This window comes from Tyto alba, unplaced genomic scaffold (genome assembly GCF_018691265.1).
Source record: "Tyto alba isolate M040663 unplaced genomic scaffold, T.alba_DEE_v4.0 Super-Scaffold_28, whole genome shotgun sequence".
Classification (NCBI taxonomy): domain Eukaryota; kingdom Metazoa; phylum Chordata; class Aves; order Strigiformes; family Tytonidae; genus Tyto; species Tyto alba.
Genome location: NW_024881302.1, coordinates 16,331,026 through 16,353,340, shown reverse-complemented (window position 1 = coordinate 16,353,340; position 22,315 = coordinate 16,331,026). Strand labels below are relative to the sequence as shown.

The following is a 22,315-nucleotide window of genomic DNA, read 5'->3' as shown; positions in this document are numbered from 1 at the left end:
AAAATAGAACTACTTTGAATATCTAATCTCAGTCAGTAACACTATAACATGATAAGTTCTAATTTAAAGAGGTAGAATGTTGTCTCTGTTGGATAGAACCAAGGTATTTCATGCAAGGAGAGTCTTTCAGTTCACTTAATGGTTGTCCATATGAATGTCACTCCTGGCTCTCAGGTTAGAAAAAGCTTAAACAACAACTTTTTCTGGGTTTAGGTTAGTTTTTTAATAATTGTGCTGAAATTGTAGCATGTAATTGTTTTACCGAACAGAAGTCTGACTAAAGTTTTTTAAATACTATAATTAATGAGGTTACTTTCCATCAAGGGTTGTTATTGTATTGACTATGTGACAGTTCAGCCTTCCATTTGGGTACTAGTTGCAGTTTGTTCTAGCACATTTCACAAATGTCCTGTCCTTAAAAAAATTAATAAATGAACAAAAATTTATTAATGTTTTTCTGCCTCACCAATTAATGACATCAATAAAGCTTTTCTGGGTAGTGGAGTAGCATCTATATATGAAACTGTCTACATATCTTACCATTGACATCAGACAAACTTCCCAAGCATATTTTCGTAGCTTGCATCTTTCTACCTTTCCTATATTGCTTTTGAGCTTATGATTTTTTTTTTCTCTACAAACCAGTACCTTGTTTACAGTGATGGATACTTATAATCATTTATGTGTAAATAGTAAGCTAATGATTTTAAACAAAAACCCCACTTTACTTTGTATCCCAGATGGATTTAGTTTTGGTTTTCCGTAAGCTATAATGTGTTTTCTTGAATGTCTTGTTACAATGCAAATGTCATGAGGTTTCAAACTAAAAGAAAGCCTGTACAATTCCCTGGCAAATAGCTAGAAATGTTAGTCTTGATTGTCATAAAGACATGTTCAATATCAAGCCCTAGGTTGCTTATAGACCCTTTTTGGAACTTAAGTTTGCCTGTTCTTTTTAATATGTTTCTGTCAACATGGATTTTCTAACAAGTGTAATCTGTAGCAGGAGAGCAGCTTGAAGCTTTCATTGCAAACTGAATGTACACTGTCACAGTTCATTTGTACCTAAGATAGCTTCATGTTTTCAATTTGCTCATATAGTTGGCTTACCTATACTTATGTCAAAACTCTAATACCAACAAAATAGGAAAAAAAAAGAGGAAAAGGCATTCAAGATATACAAGGTCTTTTACTTTTGCATTCATAAAAACACAAGGCTCTCCAGCATCATCTGTGCTGTTTGTGGCATATGCTAAGAGAGCCAGGGCACTTTTTTCCACAGTAAATTTAAAAATAGATAAAGTTTTGCATAAAATCCTGTTACAGTGTGTCCACTTAAAAAAAAAACCTGTGCAAATTAGAAGCTTAGTCCATTACACCATGTCTCTTTTTTGAAGTACAGATGTGTACAAGACAAGAAAATAATCATCTCTCCAATTACTTATAAAGAAATTGCTATTACATTAGCTTTGCAGTGTTGTGAAGGCACCTGGAACATCCGGATTGCAGCTAGTCTTCAAATAGCAAGCCAAAAGATGCAGTAATCTAACTATGTGAGACTGGAAAAATATATGCCCTTGCCTTCTCCATTACTTACCTTCTGTTTGTAACTTATTCCTAAAAATTGGTTTTGCACGTCAAAATACCTTGTGCTACAGAATTTTCCTGCAAGGATTCTGATGAGAAGGAACAAAGGAGTTGTAGAATGATTTTTCTTTACAAGTCCCTTGTAAAGGGAATGAAAACAGGACATAAGAATGTGAATATTTTTAGCTGCATCATAGCTCTGAAGAGTCAGTCACATTAGTTTATTTAAAAATACATGTTCGAGCTTTTATGACAAATCTGTTTGAATTGTACTAGAAATTGAGAAGAAGCTTACAACTCAGTATAGAAGAGAAAAGAATGGAAGAAGACTCTCTTAGTGATGATTATGACTCTGTGGAAGAGGATGTGTTTGCAGAACCATCTCCCACTGAGGAAACAATTACAAGCTTTGAAGGCCTTCGGCTGCATAGCAGTGGATCACTGCAGAAAGAAGCTTCTGAACCTCCAGATACTGGAAGATGCTCTGGCCTTGATTCTGGTGCCCTTAGTGTGTTGGAGTTCAACCAGGATCAAAGTAGTAAGTCTTTATGAATTATACAGTACTGAGGTACTACAATAATAATGATTCTTTGAGAGTATTACTTTCAAGGGAATTGCTGCTGGTTAATCGTTAATGGTTACTCTATACATTCATGAGTTTTCATGCTCTTCAGGAAACCTGTTGTTTTAATCTCCTGATTTGGGAGACTTGCATCCTCTTACTACTACATTAAGAATTTTTTTGCAAAGGCAAATATAGCCCTGGTTAACACACTTGCATCACCAGGCCTAGACACTTGCACTAAGATTGTCTCAGACTGTCTGTGAGATTTCTCAGAGATTATTATTTTTTTTAATATATTTTTAAACTATTTTTGCAGTAATACAGGCAGACAAATCTTCCCAGTCTCAACTTTCACATCCTAGGTGTTGGGTACTTATCATCATATCATGTACTATTCAGCCCTGATGAAAGCTGTATTAATTGGAGAAAGCAAATCTATCTGGCTATTAGACACATTTTTGTCAGGTCTTCTTCTTTGGAGGTCTCAATGTCCAAACCCCAAACCAGTCACCAGGTACCAAAGATGTTTAGCTTGTTAAAGGTGAAAAGAGTTGAGGCAGAAACCAGACCTTGACCTACATTCGGTATTTCTCAAAATTCCCTCCACACTCATTTCAGGTATATAAATTGTTTTGCTTTGTTTTGTTTTTTCTTACCCACAGTTAGTTGCTTAAGAGGAACAATCTTTGAACAAACTGAGTAAAAGAGTGTTCCTCTCATTGTCATAGAGGTGAGTGGAGAGTGAATGAGGGGAGATGGCGGAAGAAGAGATAGGAACAAGGGATGGAGCAGCAGTGAGAACAAGATCTTTAGGAGAGTACATGATTTTTTTCCGGAGAGAAGTTTCAAAGTTGTGATGCAAACAGTGGAGGCATTAATAATTCTCAAATAAAAAAGTGAAGAAGTACTCTTACAAACTGCTTAAGGCAACGCTTTCCCCCACTGAAACTTCTAAATAAGACAACATTTTAGTCTGTGTTTTAAGAATTTATTTTGGTGTAACGATGTTAATAAGTGACTCAGGACTTCTTTTTTTGTTTTGATTTTCTTGGCTGTAATGCAGATAAATATCTGGTACAGGTGAAATATATTGGTACCTCATAATGATATATTCTATTTTGTTTCACTAAGTCAGTGCAAACCATATGTATGTCCTTCTACATCAATAGAACATTATCAATGAAAGGGAAGGAGGATGGAGGTTATCACTTTAACTATGCCAACATAATTAAAGTGGCAAAATTTTAGCAGTTAAAATCCAGTAAGTTTTCCCTGGCTGGCAGCTCCTGAATATCTCTGAAGTTGATTATTTCTGTTCCCTTATTATCTTGCAGAAGTGAAGCCACTACGAGTTCTCTCAGCAAAAAGAAAAGATAATGCTGAAATGTACATTCCTGTCACACCAATTGTGGTAAAAAATAAAATCACTCGGCCACTCTCTGCTGAGTTCTTGCAGCAAGAAAGACATGAAAGAATTTGTTCTAGTAAGAAATAAGAATATATAATGTCAATATGGAGAGTTTGCTTGCTTTTTTCCCCTCTGGCTCAGATGTCATTTCAGCACACATCTGTCATGTGATTTTTTGTAGCTGTTGTCTTTTTTTTTGTGTGTGTGTGTGTGTGTGTGTGTGTGTTTTTGGTCAGGTTTTTTGTTGTTTTTACCACCTCAAGTGTTTTGACTTAAATAAAATTGTGAGAAAGTCCAGAGCCTTTATACTTTAGTCTTCTGCTACATTTTTGCTACCTTCCTTCTCTTTTTGTTTCTACAGTATCAGACTTTCTTCTCTCCCTTTCAGTCCTTGTGCTTGCTCGGTTTCCCACTTTCCTCAGGGAGATCTGTTCCCTCTGGTATTAAGAGAAGTGCGTCTTCTCAAAATCAGCATTTGATGCTTTGGTGGAAGATTTTAACACAATGCATTTATAGCAAGAAAGGCATAATTTTCCACAGCACAGCAAAACTAGCTCTGTTGCTGCTTGGGCCTGTTCTTGAATTACATCTTGAAGACTGCAGATCCATCTCCAGTGCTGGGTAGAGATGCTGGTATCTAGTACCATACTGGAAAATGCTTTTCCTGTACTGGAGAACACCATTTTGAAGGCACTGCTGCTTATTTTTTAAATCTACTGCTAAGTTGTGGTCTTCGCCTGGGCTGAAAAAAAACCCTAAACCCCAAATCTAGGGGCTGAAATCATGGCTGCAGTTGTTATTTCAGCACAGTCCTTAATTGAACAAGTCTGATGAACTTGGGTTTTGAATGGCCTGAGATAAAATTTTCAGACTTAACATACTCTGTGTTTAAGACACTCTTTTCAAAAAACTAAAATCTAGAGGTGTCCCAAGAAAGCAATAAATCTAACCATTTTGAAAAGTCAAAATATTAGTTTCTTAATTGGCAGAAAACTGAATTGAGGAAAAGAAGCTGATTCTTTTTGGCTTCAGAATAAATCCTCTTTGTAGCTTCTGAGACCCTCACCCACCATCTGTCTAAGCCAATGCTTGTTTTGACTGCTTTCCAAAGATGGGAGTCACATTTTCTCAGGTTATAATAGCGCTCGTTAGAACTGTTTCTCTCCAAATATCACTTTAAACCCTTAAATTAATTTAATTTCAGGGGGATGGTATAGTACAAAAAAATAAAAAGGACTTTATTCTGTCCCTGTATTTGCAGAGATAAATAATGCTTGTTGAAAGTTTTTATGCGTGTAGATGGTATAGGGCTTAGGGTGTGAATGCATGCAAATCTCAGTTAATTTTTAACTTACTGTCTTTCCAAGGTAGACTTCATGTTACTAGCATCCACTGCCATATTTCTTTCCTGCTTAGTAAACCTCACTGCAGCATTATGAGCACACTTGCATATCAGTCTGTTCTTCAGTATTTTCACTTGATATAAATGTCTGTACAACTTCAGTCTCTTTTCTTCCTTTGACTTTTGAAGTCCTTGAATATAACCACTGTGCTTCTCGTTTAGTCCAATCTCAGATCCTCTATTGTTAAATTTTATTTCCTTTCTTTTAAACCTGTTTATAGGCAGTGACATTTCTATTTCTCCCTGATGTTTGGGAAGATTGGGATGCGTGTGGGCATTTTGATGACTACTTAAGTGATAAGGTCATTTATTTTGCCTTGAAAATAGCAACTCCTCACTCCCTTTGTTTTGCTAGAAGACTCTGGGGATTCTTCCAAAATAGCTGAACACCCCAGATACATTGAAATATTCTGGTGTGCTGAAATTACATATACCTCTTTTTCAATGAACTGTTAGAAGGCTTTTCCATTAAATACCAGAACAAAGTAAGTACAAAAAAATCTTAAAGCATAAAAATTATATTTCTCATTTGTCAGTTTTCCTCTTCTTGTGATACTGTTTCCGCTCTTGTCTGAAGTAGATATGACCTGAAATCTTAATGTAAAAGCAAATTGGAGCAGTTCAGCCTCACTTGGGATGGCTACAGACTGCTAGTAAAGCCCTGTGTCAGTAACTGAACTGAGTGTTTCAAATGTATGCTGTTGTAATGTTCCATACTTCTGTGTCTGGACAAATGAATATTCCTTCCTTCTTTTGGTGGCAGGACCATTAAGTCGACCAGAAAGACCACTTTCAGCAACTCGAAAGAATGTGTGTGAGAAGGATCCTGATGTCTCAGTTTCAGCTGTGGTTAAAGCAATGCAAATTGAAAATGAAATCTTGCAGAGAGATCTACAAAGGCAGACAGTTTCCACAAGCCCTCAAAAGGTATGATGAAATGCAGAAGAGGGCTGTTAGATCAAGTAGCAAAACCCCATGAATGACAATCTCTTATACATTAAGATTGTGTATGAATGAATGGTGATGCCTCTTAAGTGCAACTGAATTTGTATTATTCTCCCAGAGGGCGGTTTTCTTTCATCTGCTTCCTGAGGATGGCATCCCATACCTCTCTCTTGATTTCAGGGATCACTGAGCAGCTGATACCCCAGTCACATGATGTGTCTATCCAGTGAAGTGCATAGCTTCAGGCCCAGTTGAGGCATTTTCATTCTGGAAGTTTCTTAAACAGGATAATGTGTGATTTCCATACCAATAAATCCTACCTTCCTATTGGACTCATTAATATGGGCACTGCTCCCTGTTAATACATGCTCTGCTTTTGGAGCAGAGCTGTCACATACACTGCTAGCTCTTAGTGAGGAGGAGCCAGTATGGGTTTTCTGCACCACTGCATGTACATCTCGTAGCTCCAACAACCATGTTTAAAAACAACTAAAAACTCATCTTATAAACAAGGACATCAACAAAAATCTATTCCCTTCTGATTCAGGACAGATGCTATTCCTTGTTAAGTTAAAGAATAAGGAGGCTTGGGTTGACACTCCTAGCTAAACTTTGAGTATTACCAATAACTCAGTTCTCAGAAATAAAGTACATAAAAAAAAATTTATCATAAACTGTAATTTACAAAACTATTTGTTACGGACAGTGTTCATGGATTCAAAGTCTGCTTCCAGTTTGGTGTTTAGAAGACTCATTGTTATAGGAAGGAAAAGAGATAGGCCTAGGCATTATTGGAGTTACTCGTTTGAATTCTGACAGTTTCCAGGACAGCTGACTACTTTAACCTAAGCTGATGCTCCCTGAAGTTATGATTTGGTGCTATGATTAACATATATCCAGTGTCATCACTGAGACAACATTAGGTTTCTGGGGAGTTTTGGTTAGAAGCAAAGGTGAAAATATTCTTTTACTATAGGTAAGTACTTTACATATGATTTCACCATCTACTTTTCAATCATATTCCTCTTGGTTTTGAGATACTTACAGCTTCGTGATTCCATTGAGTATTCTCATATAAAGTATCTTCCTGCTAACATTAGGACTAATTTTAACATTGTTGTGCTTAAATAAAAAATAATGAAATAATACTTGAAATAGATGCAGTTTTACCCTGACACTTGAGATGGAGTTTCAAAAACCCACAGTGAATTCTCAGTGTTAAAGCTGACCTAAATGATCTTCCAGAAGTAATTTCATTTTGCTTACATAATTAAGGGATTGTGGAATTTGGCCTTTGATATCTAAATGTGTAACAGTGCAGAATTTTTATTACTAAAAAAGTAATTAACTTCTAAGCATTTTAAAGTTCTCTTACTCTTCAAAAATTGTAGAAATGGAAGTGACTTGAGAACAGAAGGACTGCCATTCTTCATCTGACTAGTTGTTCACTGTGCTAAGTATTCTGTTTCTGACAGAAGCTACCAACAAATTTTTAGGAAAAATAAGAAAAGGAGTAGGGTGTACTTACAAAATTGGGTACAGGCAGAGAAAGCCCATAGCACTGTAAGAACGGCAGGACTTGCCTCCTGTTTTCTCTTAGATAATTACTACTGATAGCTCAATATTTAAAAAAATAAATCAAGATTTTATTTTAATACAACTGAGCTTTTCTGGGTTTAAAAACCTTTATGATCCTTTTTTTTTTGGAGAAGGAGAAAGTCTGGGCAGACCTGTGCCAAAGCTTTGGCCAACTCTGAGTCCTACCAAATGTATACAATGAGATTTCATCGTAATTTGTTTGTTTATTCATTTATTTATTTATTTTAAATAGTCATCAGAAGATGCTTTTGCATTACTTTTTTTCCACGTAGAAGATCAAGCTCCAAGCTCAAATCTTTCATTGCAAACCAAGACCAATTCTGTTAAATGTGCTTTAACTTAGTGTACAGTTACAGATTAGCTAAGGTTAGCAGAGACCAGAGCTGGGCCCAAACTCATTTATTTCAGTGATGCAAATTGATAATCATTAGTATGTAAAGAACCATGTGAATGAAACATGTTCATCTTCTTCTTACTTAGAAGAAATTTTCTCTTTCATCTGTTGTTTCTGCAATGGCTGAACCTCCAGAAAAAAGGAAGACAAGGACTGCAATCACAAAAGCTGTTGAGAGAATTTGTCCTTTTGGAAACAGGTATATATATTTCTTTTAAGGCTAGCTTCCCTTTTTGAAGAGATATTTTTCAGTATACCACCAGACGTAGTGTAGTACCACTGAGCTTTAGATACCTGAGACATCATGCAAGTAGTAGCAAATCAGGGAGAAGGTTCCAGCCTTGGGCTAGTCTCTGTGGTTCAGAGAACTGCCAACATCTTCTGTTTGTCTTTGTATTACCTATGTATTACTTTCTCAGATTGCCTCAGAACCAGGTGAGAACCAGAGCCCAGTCTTTTACTAGACTCTGTGTATCTAAGGTGGGATGCTGCAGTGGTTGTCATTCAGCATGGGGGGTACATGGGATTTTTCTGTGGGGTGTGTGTTTTCATCCTATCATCTCTTCACCTTTGCACCAAGTAAATTGTCTCTTAAAAATATAATAATTGTAAGTAAATAAAAAGTGAATATGTATGTTTCAGACAACAGAAAAAACTTCTGAAAGTCCTTCCAGAGCCTGAGAGCCATTCTGCCTGTGTTAATGACATATTCCTGTCTGATGACAAATCTGAAGTAGATTCCATGTTGGGAGAGAAGGTTTGTGTATATATGCACCATTACTGATGCTTCCCGGTATTACTGAAATATAAATACACTGAATGATCTGTATGTCACTGATTCTGCCCCACGTCAACTAATAAACCAATGGCAGGGTAAGAGAAGAGAACTTACCACCCTCTTACAAAGCCTAAGGAGAAAACAGCAATCTGTTCTTTGTCTGATTCCTTTGTCATTCTGATAAACAAAGGAATGGTAATAAATTCTCTCCTCTTACCCTGCGGTAGGTTTATTAGTTGATGTGGGGCAGAATTGGTGGAACCCAGAATGATTGAATGTCATGCAGAGAGCCTTGAGTTTGCAAGCTTTCTGCTTCTGACTTGTCAGTATTGTAGTCTTAGCAGTCTATTTTGTTCCACATTTTATTGCTTTGTCACTTATGCTTATACCATATTTCATTTTGGTCTAGATGACAACCAGTATGGAAGTACGTGATGCCATTTATGTGACTATGGAACTTCTTTCTAACTGGGGAAATCCAGTAAACGTGGGCCTGAGCGAAGTGGAATTCTTTGATTTATACAACAAAAAGATATTTGTGTCTCCTCATGATGTGGACATTCGAAATGCTGACAACACAGGGGATTTGAGCTGCTTGGTCAATAAGAATTTAAATGTAAGATAGCTTAGTCCTGATGTGAAAATTTCTCATTATAATATTTCTTTAATATTCTATCACTAGGTTTTTTGTTTAGAAACATAATAACTATATGATAATTTTAAAAAATAGAAATATTGCTTATTATGAACAAATCCAGCTTTCCTGTTCAAGATGTTGGTATTCAGTTATAATTTTGTTTTAGAACAGCATTTGATTAATTTGCCTGCCTTGCTTAACTAAGCAACTGGAAGGAGGCAGCTTTAAGCCTCCTTATATAGTAATTCTGTGGTATTGTCTCAGACAAAAGAACATGTTCAGTTTTTAAAGTATTGTAATAAACATAGTACCTGTAGAATGAGATCACAAAACTTTAAGGATAGGGAATTTCACATTTTTACAGTATGTCCGCTGATAAACTTAAGTAATTCTTGTGATCTGAAGGCATAGGAACTTCACTGCTTACTTCTTCCACATGTTTAATATGAGTTTAAGTAAACTCAAGAAGGTAACATGCATATTTTCTCCTGTCCCCTTCTTATCCTTTTACCTATGGTAGAATCACGGAAGAATAAGAATGTGTAGGTAGATAGTTTTGAATAAGATTAAGAAAGACGTGTGGCATAGTAAAAGTATTTAATCTCTGTTCAGTAAGACAGTGAAATGAAGAGACATGAGGTCTTTACATACTAAAGACAATGGTCAAAAGATGATAACTGGTATGAAATTCTGATGCTACTGAAGAGATTACCAAATGTCCATAGTCCTTCATACAGCCATAATTTCATTTGTGCTGCACATTCACTGTGTGTCCTCTCTGTTCATGGGTCTTCAGAGCTAGTATTCTAGTAACAATCAGTACGATTTTCGTGGATGAGTATACCTTACGACTTAATCTAGACTTAGTCTATTAAAAAATATAGATTCTAGCTCATGTCATGGCAGTGATACTTTTCTGCTTGCAGGGAGAATGAGAATAGAAAAAGAGCAAATATTCAGTATTTTGAAATTTAGTTGAAACTCAGTATGGACTATTGTTTCTAGACAAATATTTTTACTTGAAACATTTTTCTTACTGTCTCCTGAAAATTGTTGTTTGGGTGTCATAAATACCCATTCTCCTTTATAGGCTGTGCTGTCTGGCAGATGACACTCAGTAGTAGTAGTACTAGTAGTAGTTAGTCTCAGATTTTCTCAATAATTATAAATTATGTAGTAATATATTCATTAAGCCATTCTAAACCTGTTATTCTCAGCATTTTTCATATGTTTATTTATCCCATTATTCTTAAGTAATGAGGTTTTATATTTTATTGATTAATATACTCCTATGATTTGTGACACTGTAATCTCTCTTGAAGCTGGAAAGGTATTGCATGAGAGAAGATGCAGTCTTGGCAGGGAATGTGGTCTTAGAATGTGCGTGTGTGATAACTGAACTGCAGACTCCTTCAGAAGTCAACGCAGCATTTCCAGTTTGTGTACATTTCAGATCATATAGGAAAGCTTTTGGGTGCACTAGTAAAAAAAAAAAAATCTCCAAGCAACTAATGCTTTCAACAGAATGAAAACACAAAAATTTACTTTGTGGAAAACTCACTTTACCACAGTTAAAACACTTCTGACTTTGATCATTTAGATGTATGTTTGTCTTTCAGAATAAACATACTCTTATTGAAGATCAGGGATTTTATTTATTTATTAGTTTAGTTATTACCCTTGCAGACTTTTAAGAGGAACAGTTAAATTGCCTTCTCCCTTGCACTTCGTGGTAAGCCGTAAAAGAAAAAAATGCCTGGCAGAACATCAGGTGCTCTCAACTAAGGAAATAGTGCCCAATGGGATATAATGCTTAATAAGACATAGATTAGGTATTTCATTGAAATTGTTTTCTATAAACCCTTTTGATTCTTATATGCATATATATAGGTCTTTTAAACCTCAGAATAACAAGGACAGGTAACTGTAATTCTAGAAGCATCTAACAAAGGTGTTTCTTCATAGTGATGAACCCTCAGTCCCACGTCATTCCTCTTCACATTGCTTGAGCCTTCCTTTATTCTCTATCACAAAACAGTGTGTCAGGCCAGTCTCCCACAGAATCTTAAGACCAAAAGTTCCCCCTCTCACATTTTTCCCTTGATCCAGTTCAAATGCAGTTCCTAATCCTGACATACCAGGGTCACCCTGGTAGTTCAAAGAACTTCTGGGCTAGATTTTTCAGTGCTAGTTGTACAGACAGTAACTCCAGACTCGATTACATCATGTAAAGGCAAAGCCATCACCATCATTCTTAGTGATAAAACAGTAGAGTCCTCCACAGTCTCATGAGTTTTGGCATGGATTCATCAAGGTGCCTTCAATTTCTGGTGTCAGATCTTTGACATGCTGACAGAGACTGTAACACTCATGAGTTTGTGTATCCTCAGTCCTAAGCAGTTACTTCCACTGATAAACAAAATGATCTCTACAGCTTCCTCTCACTCAAGATACAGTACTCATCCTGGCTCTGATATGCCTTTTATTGTTTGGAACATCATGTGCAACTTTACAGAGAAACTAGTGAGAAGTATGAACAGATCTCTCCAGAGTCCATTTTGGTGCTGAAATCTGGTGCCCTCCTGTGAAGGTACCTCTGGCACTATTTCAGTGCATACCAACACTTACTGTTTTCTAGGGCTTCAGGTCCTGACTTGAGAAGTCTGGAGATGGATTTCTCATCAGATGTTGTCTGCTGTTGGGAAATTATTTTTTTTAATCATTTTTGTTCATAGTATGATTTCAGTAATGTGATCTAGCTTTGAAGTTGATCCTGGAATTAGGTTCACAGTGGATTGAGGGCTGCCCTTCATTTCTTTGATGTTAAGAGGCTTCTTTCTTTTTTTTTTATATAGAAAGGATTAAACCTGTCTGGCACTCTCATGGCTGTTTATGCCCAAAACTGACATTCAAAGCAACGGCAGTCTCCCAGAGGTTTTTGAGAGGCCTCTGGGGCAGAGACATTGTGAACCATTAGAGCTTGGAATGTGAAGATGAGCACTCTGAGAAATGCATCTATTCATATCTTTGAACAGACTGGCAGAGCTGTGTCCTTACTATCATTAGGCACATATCTAAAGTACTCAATAGGAAATTTTTGTAGTTACTGCCTTCAGGTAAAATGGAAAGTCAAACTTCAAAGTGAAAGGATATGGAAAAATACCAACTTTGTATACCTGCTGTGTGACTGTATGTACTGTGTATCCTTGAAAATACAAAGGGAGCTAATTTATCTATTTATCTGCTAGTCTTGGATCATTGAACTGTTGTCGGCATGTATATGTACTTTCTGCTCTTATTCTGTTTTGGGGTAACATTTGACATCAAGTATATTAATATTTAACATTTGATTCTGAAACTCTTTACTCCTTGCTTCTTTCTGAGCTGCCACACATCATTTTCCTCCATTTCTGAACATGTAGAGGTACCTGTTCTGAACAATGTCCAGAATTAGACATTCTTTGGTACTTTAAAATGTCTTGATTGTCAGTTGTTTGTAAAATTAATGTTGGTAGTTTCTGTGGTATCTTAGAAAATTTCAACTGTAGAGTCCTATATATAGCACTGGGGAATAGATCTGTAAGTGAAATTAGTTGTCTGCAAAGCCTGATTAAAATAGAGGTTTTGTAATAAAATTCTGTAAGATTCTCTTCTTTAGAGAGCAAAACAGAAGTGTAGGCACTTTAAGAAATTGTAAAATGATTGTACAGTGTCCCTTGTGCTCAGTGATCCCCTCTAGTGCCTGCAAAGCTGATTAATTTGATTAAAATAAACTGGGCTTGCTCTGACCCTGCAGTTACAAAGCATGGCAGGCTGCCTGTCATTTGTGAGCATGCAGATGTCTTACTGGGACAGCAAGCAGCTGACCTTTATCTAATTGTCAGGTTGTTGTGAGCTGTTTTACAGGCAGGAGAGTTGGATTTACTGTTTGGAAATGAGGTTAAGGTTTTGCTTTTAATGTTGTATATTTTATTAAATTATTACTTTTCTAATCAATGTATATTATTTTCTGTGGGGTGGTGAGTTAATTAAAACATCCAGCTTTAGGAGAAAGAGTATTAGTGACAGTCTACTTGTACATGTTTTTAGATCACAAAGGAAAGCTTCCTCTGGATGTGCCCTTTCCATCCACCCATCCAACTTTACTTCGTTATCCGCAATCCCACCCGGTCGTGTGACTTTGGTATATCCAAGATCAAGATTTGGAATTACAACACAACAATTCCCAGTGTAAGTAGTCTTTTCTCAACTCCTCTGTATGTATGCTCTACCTTGCCTAGGGAAACTCAGTTCGATCTTGTTTCCAAAAATATGAAATTAAAGTACATACCATTTTCTCTACTAAAATAGGGAGCTAGGAGGTGTCCATGTCTACTGTGAAATTTGCTTTTGTCTTAATTGTAAGTGGTAGCAATGTAAGTGTTAGTTTTCATAAGCACAATGAGCATTTTCTTACAAAGCTACTAAAGATCTCCAAAGACCTAATAAAAGGCTTGCATATTCTGTCACTTAATCCTTTACTGTGGTGAGAAGTAAAGATACAAAGATAAGTGCATCTTAATATTCTGTACTTTAATTTTTTTATGACAATATAAATTTATGTTAAAATATGTGTTTTCTCATGCATATAAGTATAAATAGGCTGTTGCTCGATTTTGGTTTTGTCTCTTTAATGAGAAAGTATACAAACTGTGTGTTCATAATAAAACAAGTAATCTTGTGTTACAAGAGAGACACCTCATGGCAGATGGTCTCTTGTTTGGGTGTTTGAATGTCACCATGAGAATTATTCTTGTTTGTACACTGCAATGTTAAGAAAAAAATATCCCAGGTACTGCATCAAAGAGGATTTGCTGTGCTGGATTATAAATAAGAGGCTTTAACCCTCTGGTTTTGCTCTCATCCATGTTCTTAGTTTTGCTCTCATCCATGTTCTTATATAAGCACACATGGCAATTTATACGTATGGAAATGGCCATGGAAGGGACAGCTTGAACGAGTTTACTATAACATGATTTATATTTATTTTCTGGAATTTTGATAGCTTTTTCTATTAAAATGCGGACTACAGAATGTTCCATCATCATTAGAGAGTGTGATAAGGGACTGCCATTTTTGGAGGTAATAGTATGATTTGTTACCAAACCTATTGAACGTAATGCAGGAAATACACATAAATGTACTTCTGTGTTTCGAGGCACTGTTTTTTTATTAAGCCCTTACGAGGCAAGCTGTAAAATCTGTTAGGAGTATAATCTCATGGATTTTGGTGGCAGTGCAGCAGTCTACACTGACTAAAGACTAAACTCTCTCATTATCCTGCAGTTGAAAGAGTAATACAAAGCATTTCCGCCTAACTCTGTAATTTTTCATGAGGAAGTTTTGTCTGAGAAGTATGAACGCCCAAAATATAATTAGCTAACATTTTTCTTTCTGCTAATGTAAATCCAGAGACAGATTTCTGTGTGGTTTTTTTGGTAGTCATTTAAGCTTCCTTCTTTCCCTCAAAAACCACGTGAGAGTTTTCGAAGTTCTTCTTCAAAACACAGGCAAAAAATTAATTCAGGCCAGTACTTTTGTATGTTTGAGTTTCAGAACTTGAGTCTAGAAGTAGAAAAAATATGCCTGAAGGAAGCTGTAAAAGTCAAATTACATCATTGTCATAGATTACTTGATTCATTGAATTACAAGGAAGGTCTCAGAAAATGCTTCATCTTGCCTTTATTTACTTCAGATGAGGTCTGTGAAAAAGGAGGTTATTTTTAGTCTGCAAGAAGAGATCAAGTGTAAGTAAGGGCAGCCAGTTCTTTTCAAATGTCTGAAGTATTCAGACATTTTGTAAATACTTGTGCAGCCTTGAAATTGCATCCTTATTTGATGCTATTAAAATTCTTTTCATAAGATCCAATATAATATCTGTTGTCTGTCTTCACAAACCTGAATGGAATTAGTTCTTCAATGCATGAAGGTCTTAGTTGCTCTCCAATTGGATCATTTTCTTCTTCGAGAGATCGCTTATATGTGTGCTCCTCCTGTGTGTATGTTCATCTCTATTCTCTTGAATTTGAGATTTTTTTCAGTGCTGGACTACCACTGGATTGCATTGTCTGTAAGGATGCAGCAGTTTGGCGGAGTTAGGTTTACAGAACTTTTTTCTTCTAGTTCTTGACTACTTCTTTTCTATTGCTCTTTCCCTTTCACACCTCTGTGAGAAGTCAGGCAGCAGCAACTTGAAGTCCTCTGTCCAGGTGTAATTTGCAGAAAAGTGCCTCTGATCTTAAGCTTTGTCCTTGATGCACAAATATCACTGAAATGGCCAGCAGTACCATCCTTGTTTCTCTGAAAAGCAGCATCTCAGCAGGCATTCTTTGAGGGCTGAAGGAGTAAGCTGGGGAGGAACATCAAGGGAAACTGTAGAACTGTTTTCAGAAAATCTTTCATTTTTTCCTCTTTGACATTGATCATATCTACTTGCTTGCTTTGAGACATTGTGCCATTATAATTACTCTTCTGGAAGGAGAAAGACCTGCCTTGGGTCAAGTTTTGAATGTTTGTTTACAGGGTGGCTTTCTGGTGGAATTACTCAAGAGGAAAGTATTTCTCCAACCTCCTCATGCCTGAGGAGAGTTAAGCAGTGATACTAGGGAAGCTAACCATTCTGTCAAATCATTCCCGCCACATCTGATCACTAAGCAACTGGAAGCTCAGAAGAGGGGTGGGAGGGAATGAAAAAGAGCAGTTCTTAGTCTTCTGTCTGCATATGTCTGTTCCTGAGATCTGTTCATAATTTTCTTCCCTGAGCCTCATTCTGCTTAGAATTTTGGTGCAAGAGATATAATTATGTAAAAATGTTGCACTTATCCCAAATTCAACTGTGAATATCCATTATCTCTAGCATTTAAGGAGGACATTAAGAGTCCAGACATACAGAGATTCAAAAAGTAACATTACTTGACCATCCTGATAGTCTTTCTCTTCCCCATCATAACTTCAGGCAAAGCCATGTAGTTAGTTTTTAATATATGTAATTATTAAAGTGGTTTGATCCCCAATTATATTAATCTGGCAGTGTCCTTGCTCAAGGGGAAAAAATATCACATTTTATGGCCAAATGCATCAGTACAGACATATAGCACTTTATGATACTCTAGGAGTAACACAGGCAGCCATGACATAATGGCCAATTAAACTGGGTTTACAGCTGTTCTCTGAGAAGTTAGTGAAGGTTATCTTTTTCTATCAGGAATGTATCAGGACTGTGTCTTGCATTCCTACACCTACTGCCTTCCCTCAGCTGTAGCTTTCTTGTTACGCCTGCATCTTCTGTTTTTCCCGCTCTGTAGGTCCATATTACATTTTTTGCCTTATACATGTTATTATTTGGAAAGCAGCAGAATGGAAGCTGTAATGACCTGTAAGCTGGAAAGAGTGCAGGCAGTAGTGAAGAAGTGGAGACACTTGTACTTGAAGGTGAAGGAGTAACTGGTTTAGATTGGGAGCAGAGGAAAATTTAAATCAGTATTCCAGGAGAACTGACATCCAGGAGATGAGCAAGAGGGATGAAACTGAAACTTCTTACTTTAGTGAAAAGCTTCTCAGTTTCCATGAAAATAAGGAAAGAACAGAGTCTTTAAAGACTCCATGTGATGGACACATTACTGAAATTTAGAGGGCAGAAAGGAGATGTATTTTGTCTCATCTTCTATATTTTCTTTGAAGATACCAGTATTTTTGTCGAGGGAGAAAAGGTTAGGTGGAAATGATAAAGAGAATAGAAAGAGCATTAGTTCCAACGTCAGTAGAATGAAAAAATCAGGTTTTAGTGGGTGCCACAGAAAAGGAGAACGTAGAGATAACATTGTGAGTAGCAGAGTTGTGTCTGAGATAAAGGCCTTCAATTTGAAAGGCTAGTTAAGTGTTGGAATAGGCTATCAAGGCAGATTATTTCAAAACTGATAAAAACAGATTTCTTCACAATGGTATAGGCTATTTTACTTTATTCAGTGGAAAGAGATGGACCAGATGATGTGGTCTGATGTCCTTTCCAGTCCTGTATTTCTATAACTCTTTGTAACTCTCTTTAACTCTAGAGGCTTTGATCAGGGTGGTTGTTCACTGTGCAACATGTCATGGAAGTGGTGAATCTTAAAGACGCTGAAGCAAAATGTACCTCTGGAAATTATATTGTGATCAAATATAATCATACTTAATCTAGGCTCCTTTGCTCAGGCTTTTCTAAATATTTAAGCCTCGTCAGCTGAAATGTTTGATAGGGCTTTTAGTCCTTTTAAATAAAATCTTAAATATTCCACAGTATTTTTCAGTTGTTTGAGCTTTTGATTAAAAAGTAGTCAAAACTATGACACTGATAGGGGGATTCAATTGTTTTCATCTTTTTATTGATTAAGTATTCAAATGTTAGAGTTCCAGAACAGTGTTATCTAATGCTTGAACAGCTTAACTGAAATCGGCATACTTTTATTTTTGTAGAACCTTGATGTTGGAGCAAAGAAAGTGAAGTTATATGTTGATGAGAACCTTGTGTTTGATGGTGAATTAGAGAGAGCCTCTGGAGATCTCCTCACTGACCATAGCACTACAATTGACCTTACAGATCACAAGCAAGATATCTCTGCATATTCTTCAAATGAAAGGAAAGAAGTAAATGCACCTGCAGTTACAGAAAAGAAAGCAGACCTACATTTTAAGTGCTTACAGTCAAACAGTACTTCACTAAACTGGAAATCTCTGCCAGAAGAAAATCTTCTTGAGCATAAGATGAACTCAGTCAGCTTTACAAAGAAAAATTTGTCTGAGTTAGAGGATGGTCTACAAGTGTTACCATCTCAAGTTTGTATGAAAGATGCCAAAGAGAATGCACCAGTACAAGCAGCTATGGAGCATGTTCAATCTGGTGATGAACTCACTTTGTGTGAGCAAATGGAAAAGCTAACAGGAAGAAAATTGTCTGATTCTACAGGAGTGATTCCTTCTTGGTTACAGTCATCTTCCCAAATAACAGAGAAGAATCAAGTTACTTCCAGTAAACAGAAGCCCCCTTGGCTTGTTCCAGAACATTGTTTAGGCTTGAGATTTCAAACACAGTCAGATGTAGTCATGAAAAACTTTTCAGATGTGACTAATGAGGATGTCAAATGTCAGAGAAATGAAGCAGGAAGATCTGGTAGTAGAAATGCAAATGGAGATGAGAGATCACAACTGCTGACCACAAAGGATGGTGATGTAGGCTTGGACATTTCGGAGCAACTTTCTGACAAAAATTGCTGCAGCTTACAGTACCCTGCAAGTGGAAGGAGAAGTGTCAGATGTGTAAAAAAGGCGGGATTAAACACTATAAATCTTGGAGATGATGGTTCCAGTCTCAAAGGTAAGAGCTCACAATAGCAACCTTAGTGCAGGTGCAGACATGGTCTCCATTTTGCAGAAGCACAGAATCATTTAGGTGGGAAGGGACCTCTTGAGGTTCCTGAAGGTATAGACAGGGGAATTTTAGTTTTGCTATTTGCAATATTCAGTTTTTCTCATTCATACTACAGTAGTGCTCAGAGTCTCTCTCCTTGTCCTACACCTGATGTGAAATGCTCTTCTTCTGAAAAATTTACATTCTGAGTTAGTATTTATAAATTTATTTGGAGAAGATTGAAGACTAAATTTCAGTAAATTATATTCTAAAAATTGACAGTCCTGCAGACCACAAATGTTCGCTAATATCAATGAAAAGCTGCAAAAAGATAAAATGTGACCCTTGAGGTAGTGAGTAAATTTAGAGTTTATTTGTGTAATAGGCTTGTGTCTTTCTCAGTAAGAATATATGCTGAATATATTTATTCAGAGTGCATAGAAAACTGTCCTTATTCTCCCTTCTCTGCTCCTACCTCTTTCAAACCTCTCCTATAGACATCTCTGTTTATTAAGAGTTTTCTAGTAAATTTAGGTGTTATCTGCTCCATGCTTTTGAATATCCTTCTCACTCTTCTCCAAACCTTTTTTAGTTTGTCTGGATCCTGTTGTAGGTAGAAGATCCATATTTGTGTAGTTGTGTTCTGCCTCTGGCAGTAGCCAACATTGTGTCCCCAGGGAAAGGTATGAGAATTGCACAAGTTCTCAAATTCCTGCTCTCCCAGCCTCCAGCAATCTATGACTAAGAAATTTTCTGGGCATAGGGTAATATTTTTGTGCTTAGCAAATGTAAATAACACTGAATAGAATTTCTTACCTACAAGTTCTACTTTGTCTCACTTTTAACCAACTATTTTGGATTTCCATTGCTCGGGATATATTTTTAATCTCCCCTTTTTGGTTTTGAGCCATGTGTCTCTGTATCTCTTATTTTTTAGACCCTTCATACCCCTTCTTTGGCATTCTATAATTATTCATCATTCAATAACTTGTCTCAAATGAAGAGAGGCTGGCAGAACAAGGACAACAAGGCCCAGAGAATTGGAAAAAGAAATACAGATTGAAATTTTGTGACTGATTTAGCAGCAGAACAATTTACATGAAAGTGTAGCTTGCTGTGTGTGCTAGCTGTATATTGTATTTGGGTGTTCACATTAAAGTTGTGGTCGTAAGGGACAGGAAATATGCCTAAATGCAGGAGTGCCAGTTCCAGTTCTACAACAGGTACTACATGAATTTTTTGGACAAAGGTGAAGAAAATGATTCTTTCTAAATGTAGAATGTCTGAATTTTTCTTTCTCTGCCCCTCTGTGGAGAAAACAGCACTTTTGTAAGTATATCTGAAATGATACCTCAAAGAAGAAAAAAGCATGGAAGTAGTGGGAATAACTGCCATCTTCCCTTCACCCACCCACTCACCACAGCCCATTTGCCGATTCACACATTTTACAGTATCTCTGTTAGATTAAAATCTTGTCAACATTATGGAAACTGTAAATAAATCTGACTTAGTAATTTCTGTTCAGTTGTAAAAGCTGTAACAATTTAGGAGTTTTAATGTAAACTATAAGATGAGGGTTATCATGATTCTAATTATAATGTCCTCTAAGTTTGCTCAGAGCAAGTTTTGTCATCTGGTGCTTAAAACTCTCAGTATGTGTTTGTCCCTGCGAAAATTGCATGCCATCTAGCAGCTTTTGTGCTCTCTGTACTGTACTGTGTGGGGTAAAGCCATCTTCAAAGTGGAGCTGAGTGAACATTAACAACAGGGAATCGGTTTTAAGTGTTTCCCTAAGAGTGGTGGATTTTAATTAGTATGGGGCTAGGGGAGCTGCAGTTTCTCAGCAGCAGTATGTGGCAAAGGGGAGGCTGCACAAGCTCACATGCAATGTCACAGTGCTTCTTTGGTCACTAAATGAAGAATAACGAGAACAACAGAAATTAGAAATGGCACATATATGCATACTTGGCTCGACATAATGTTGCTATAAAAACATACAATTTTTCTGTGATAACTGGTTTAATGTGCAAAGGAAATGATGGAAGTACACTGATAAAATTTGCAAATAACATATAATTTGGGTTATTATGAGTTAAGAATATTGAAGAACTGCACAGAAAGATGAACTAGAGTAATAGCAGTGGAATGCAATTCAATAGTACTGCTTGCAGGGTCATTTGGGGACTAATAACAAAAAATTAAGTTGTAAGCTGAGAAATCTTCAGTTGCAAATGACCGAGAAAGAGAAGGGTCTTGGTTGAGTAGTTGATACAGACTGACTATGAAGTGCTAGTGTGACGCAGGCATGATTATAGCAATATACTCCAAGGATGTATCAGCAGAGGCATTTCTGTTAGTTAGGGAAATGTTAATATCTCAACACAGGCACTCGTGAGACATCAGTTAGAAAACTGCAGTTCTGATGATCCATTTTCAGGAAAGCTGATTACAAAGTGGAACAGATACAGAAGAGAGCTTTTAGAATGATTTGGGAAATGAAGCGTGTGATTGCAACATGGAAATATGATTGCTATTTATAACTTGCAGGGAGTAAAAGTGAGATTAACACAACAGAGGCAGAGAAGGGTATTTCTTTCAAGCTACTGTTGCCCCAAAATGTAGTTTACTAAAGTTTTGAGAGGAGTTGTATGGTGTGTGTTGCTATCAGAAGCAGGACAAGGGACTTGGTGATTCAAGACACTCCTCCTAAACCCACAGGGGAGTTGCATGTTTGAGTTGTCATTATTTCTGGACTCTGGGATAGGTTCCATCATACAATCCTCTCAGGCATGCAAAGGGAATTCATCTTTAACATCTGCAAATGGGATACTCTTTATTTACATGCAGAATTTATTGTTCACATGGCTCCAATAAAAATAATAAATTTCAGAATCTAAAAAAAATGCCAAACCCCGTAAGCCTTCAGACATTGACCTCTGCTTTTGGGCTATTCTCTGCTTTCCTTTCAGAGCTCCAATTCTGTTGTCACTCCTTAATGTAGATAACAAACCTGTTAACCTCTCATTTAAAATCACTCCTGTTGAACTGCTGTAGAAGTGCTTCAGAGCTGTAATCTCTGTACTGCTTGAAGTACTTAACATTAAAAAAAAAAAATTAAAAGGGAAAAAACCTTCAAAACAAGGAAAGCCAATGGATGTCAAATACACTTCTGTACATGCTCATCCTGAAATTTTCAAGCTTTTACATTTTAAAGTGGTAAATATATATGCAGTAACTTCTTCAGGTAAATTGTGAGGCTCTGGGAAGTACTTTTGGGGATCAACCACCCCATGAATTTCCATATAGACAGTGGTTTGAGCAAGAAAGTGTCTTATAAATGTCTGATGTTCTCTGAAATATGTACCTTTGCTTCCCATCTGTATTTCCCTTGTGAGGTAAAGATGAATGGCCAGGTTGGTCTCCAGCCTTTTATTCTGGAAGGCAACCCTCTTTCAGGTAGTTTCCCATCTGCTTTAAAATCCTTATTTTTATCTCACTTGTCCCCAGTGTAAATGATTATTGTGCATAGATAGATTAGGAACATTGCCTCTTTCCTAGTGTTTCCAAAAACAAAGTTAA

At 36.7% G+C, this 22,315-nt stretch overlaps 1 protein-coding gene across 5 annotated transcripts in view; it reads left to right on the top strand.

Annotated features, from left to right (window-relative positions):
- KATNIP (katanin interacting protein) overlaps nt 1-22,315 on the top strand; it is a 62,549-nt gene that overhangs the window by 10,993 nt on the left and 29,241 nt on the right. For all 5 annotated transcript variants that reach the window (XM_032983570.2, XM_032983568.2, XM_032983569.2 and 2 more), the window contains exons 6-13: nt 1,864-2,125; nt 3,487-3,636; nt 5,726-5,889; nt 7,987-8,099; nt 8,543-8,657; nt 9,088-9,294; nt 13,405-13,545; nt 17,806-18,703. In XM_032983570.2, the coding sequence (XP_032839461.2) occupies nt 1,864-2,125; nt 3,487-3,636; nt 5,726-5,889; nt 7,987-8,099; nt 8,543-8,657; nt 9,088-9,294; nt 13,405-13,545; nt 17,806-18,703 (2,050 nt within the window). The remainder of the gene's footprint in view (nt 1-1,863; nt 2,126-3,486; nt 3,637-5,725; nt 5,890-7,986; nt 8,100-8,542; nt 8,658-9,087; nt 9,295-13,404; nt 13,546-17,805; nt 18,704-22,315) is intronic.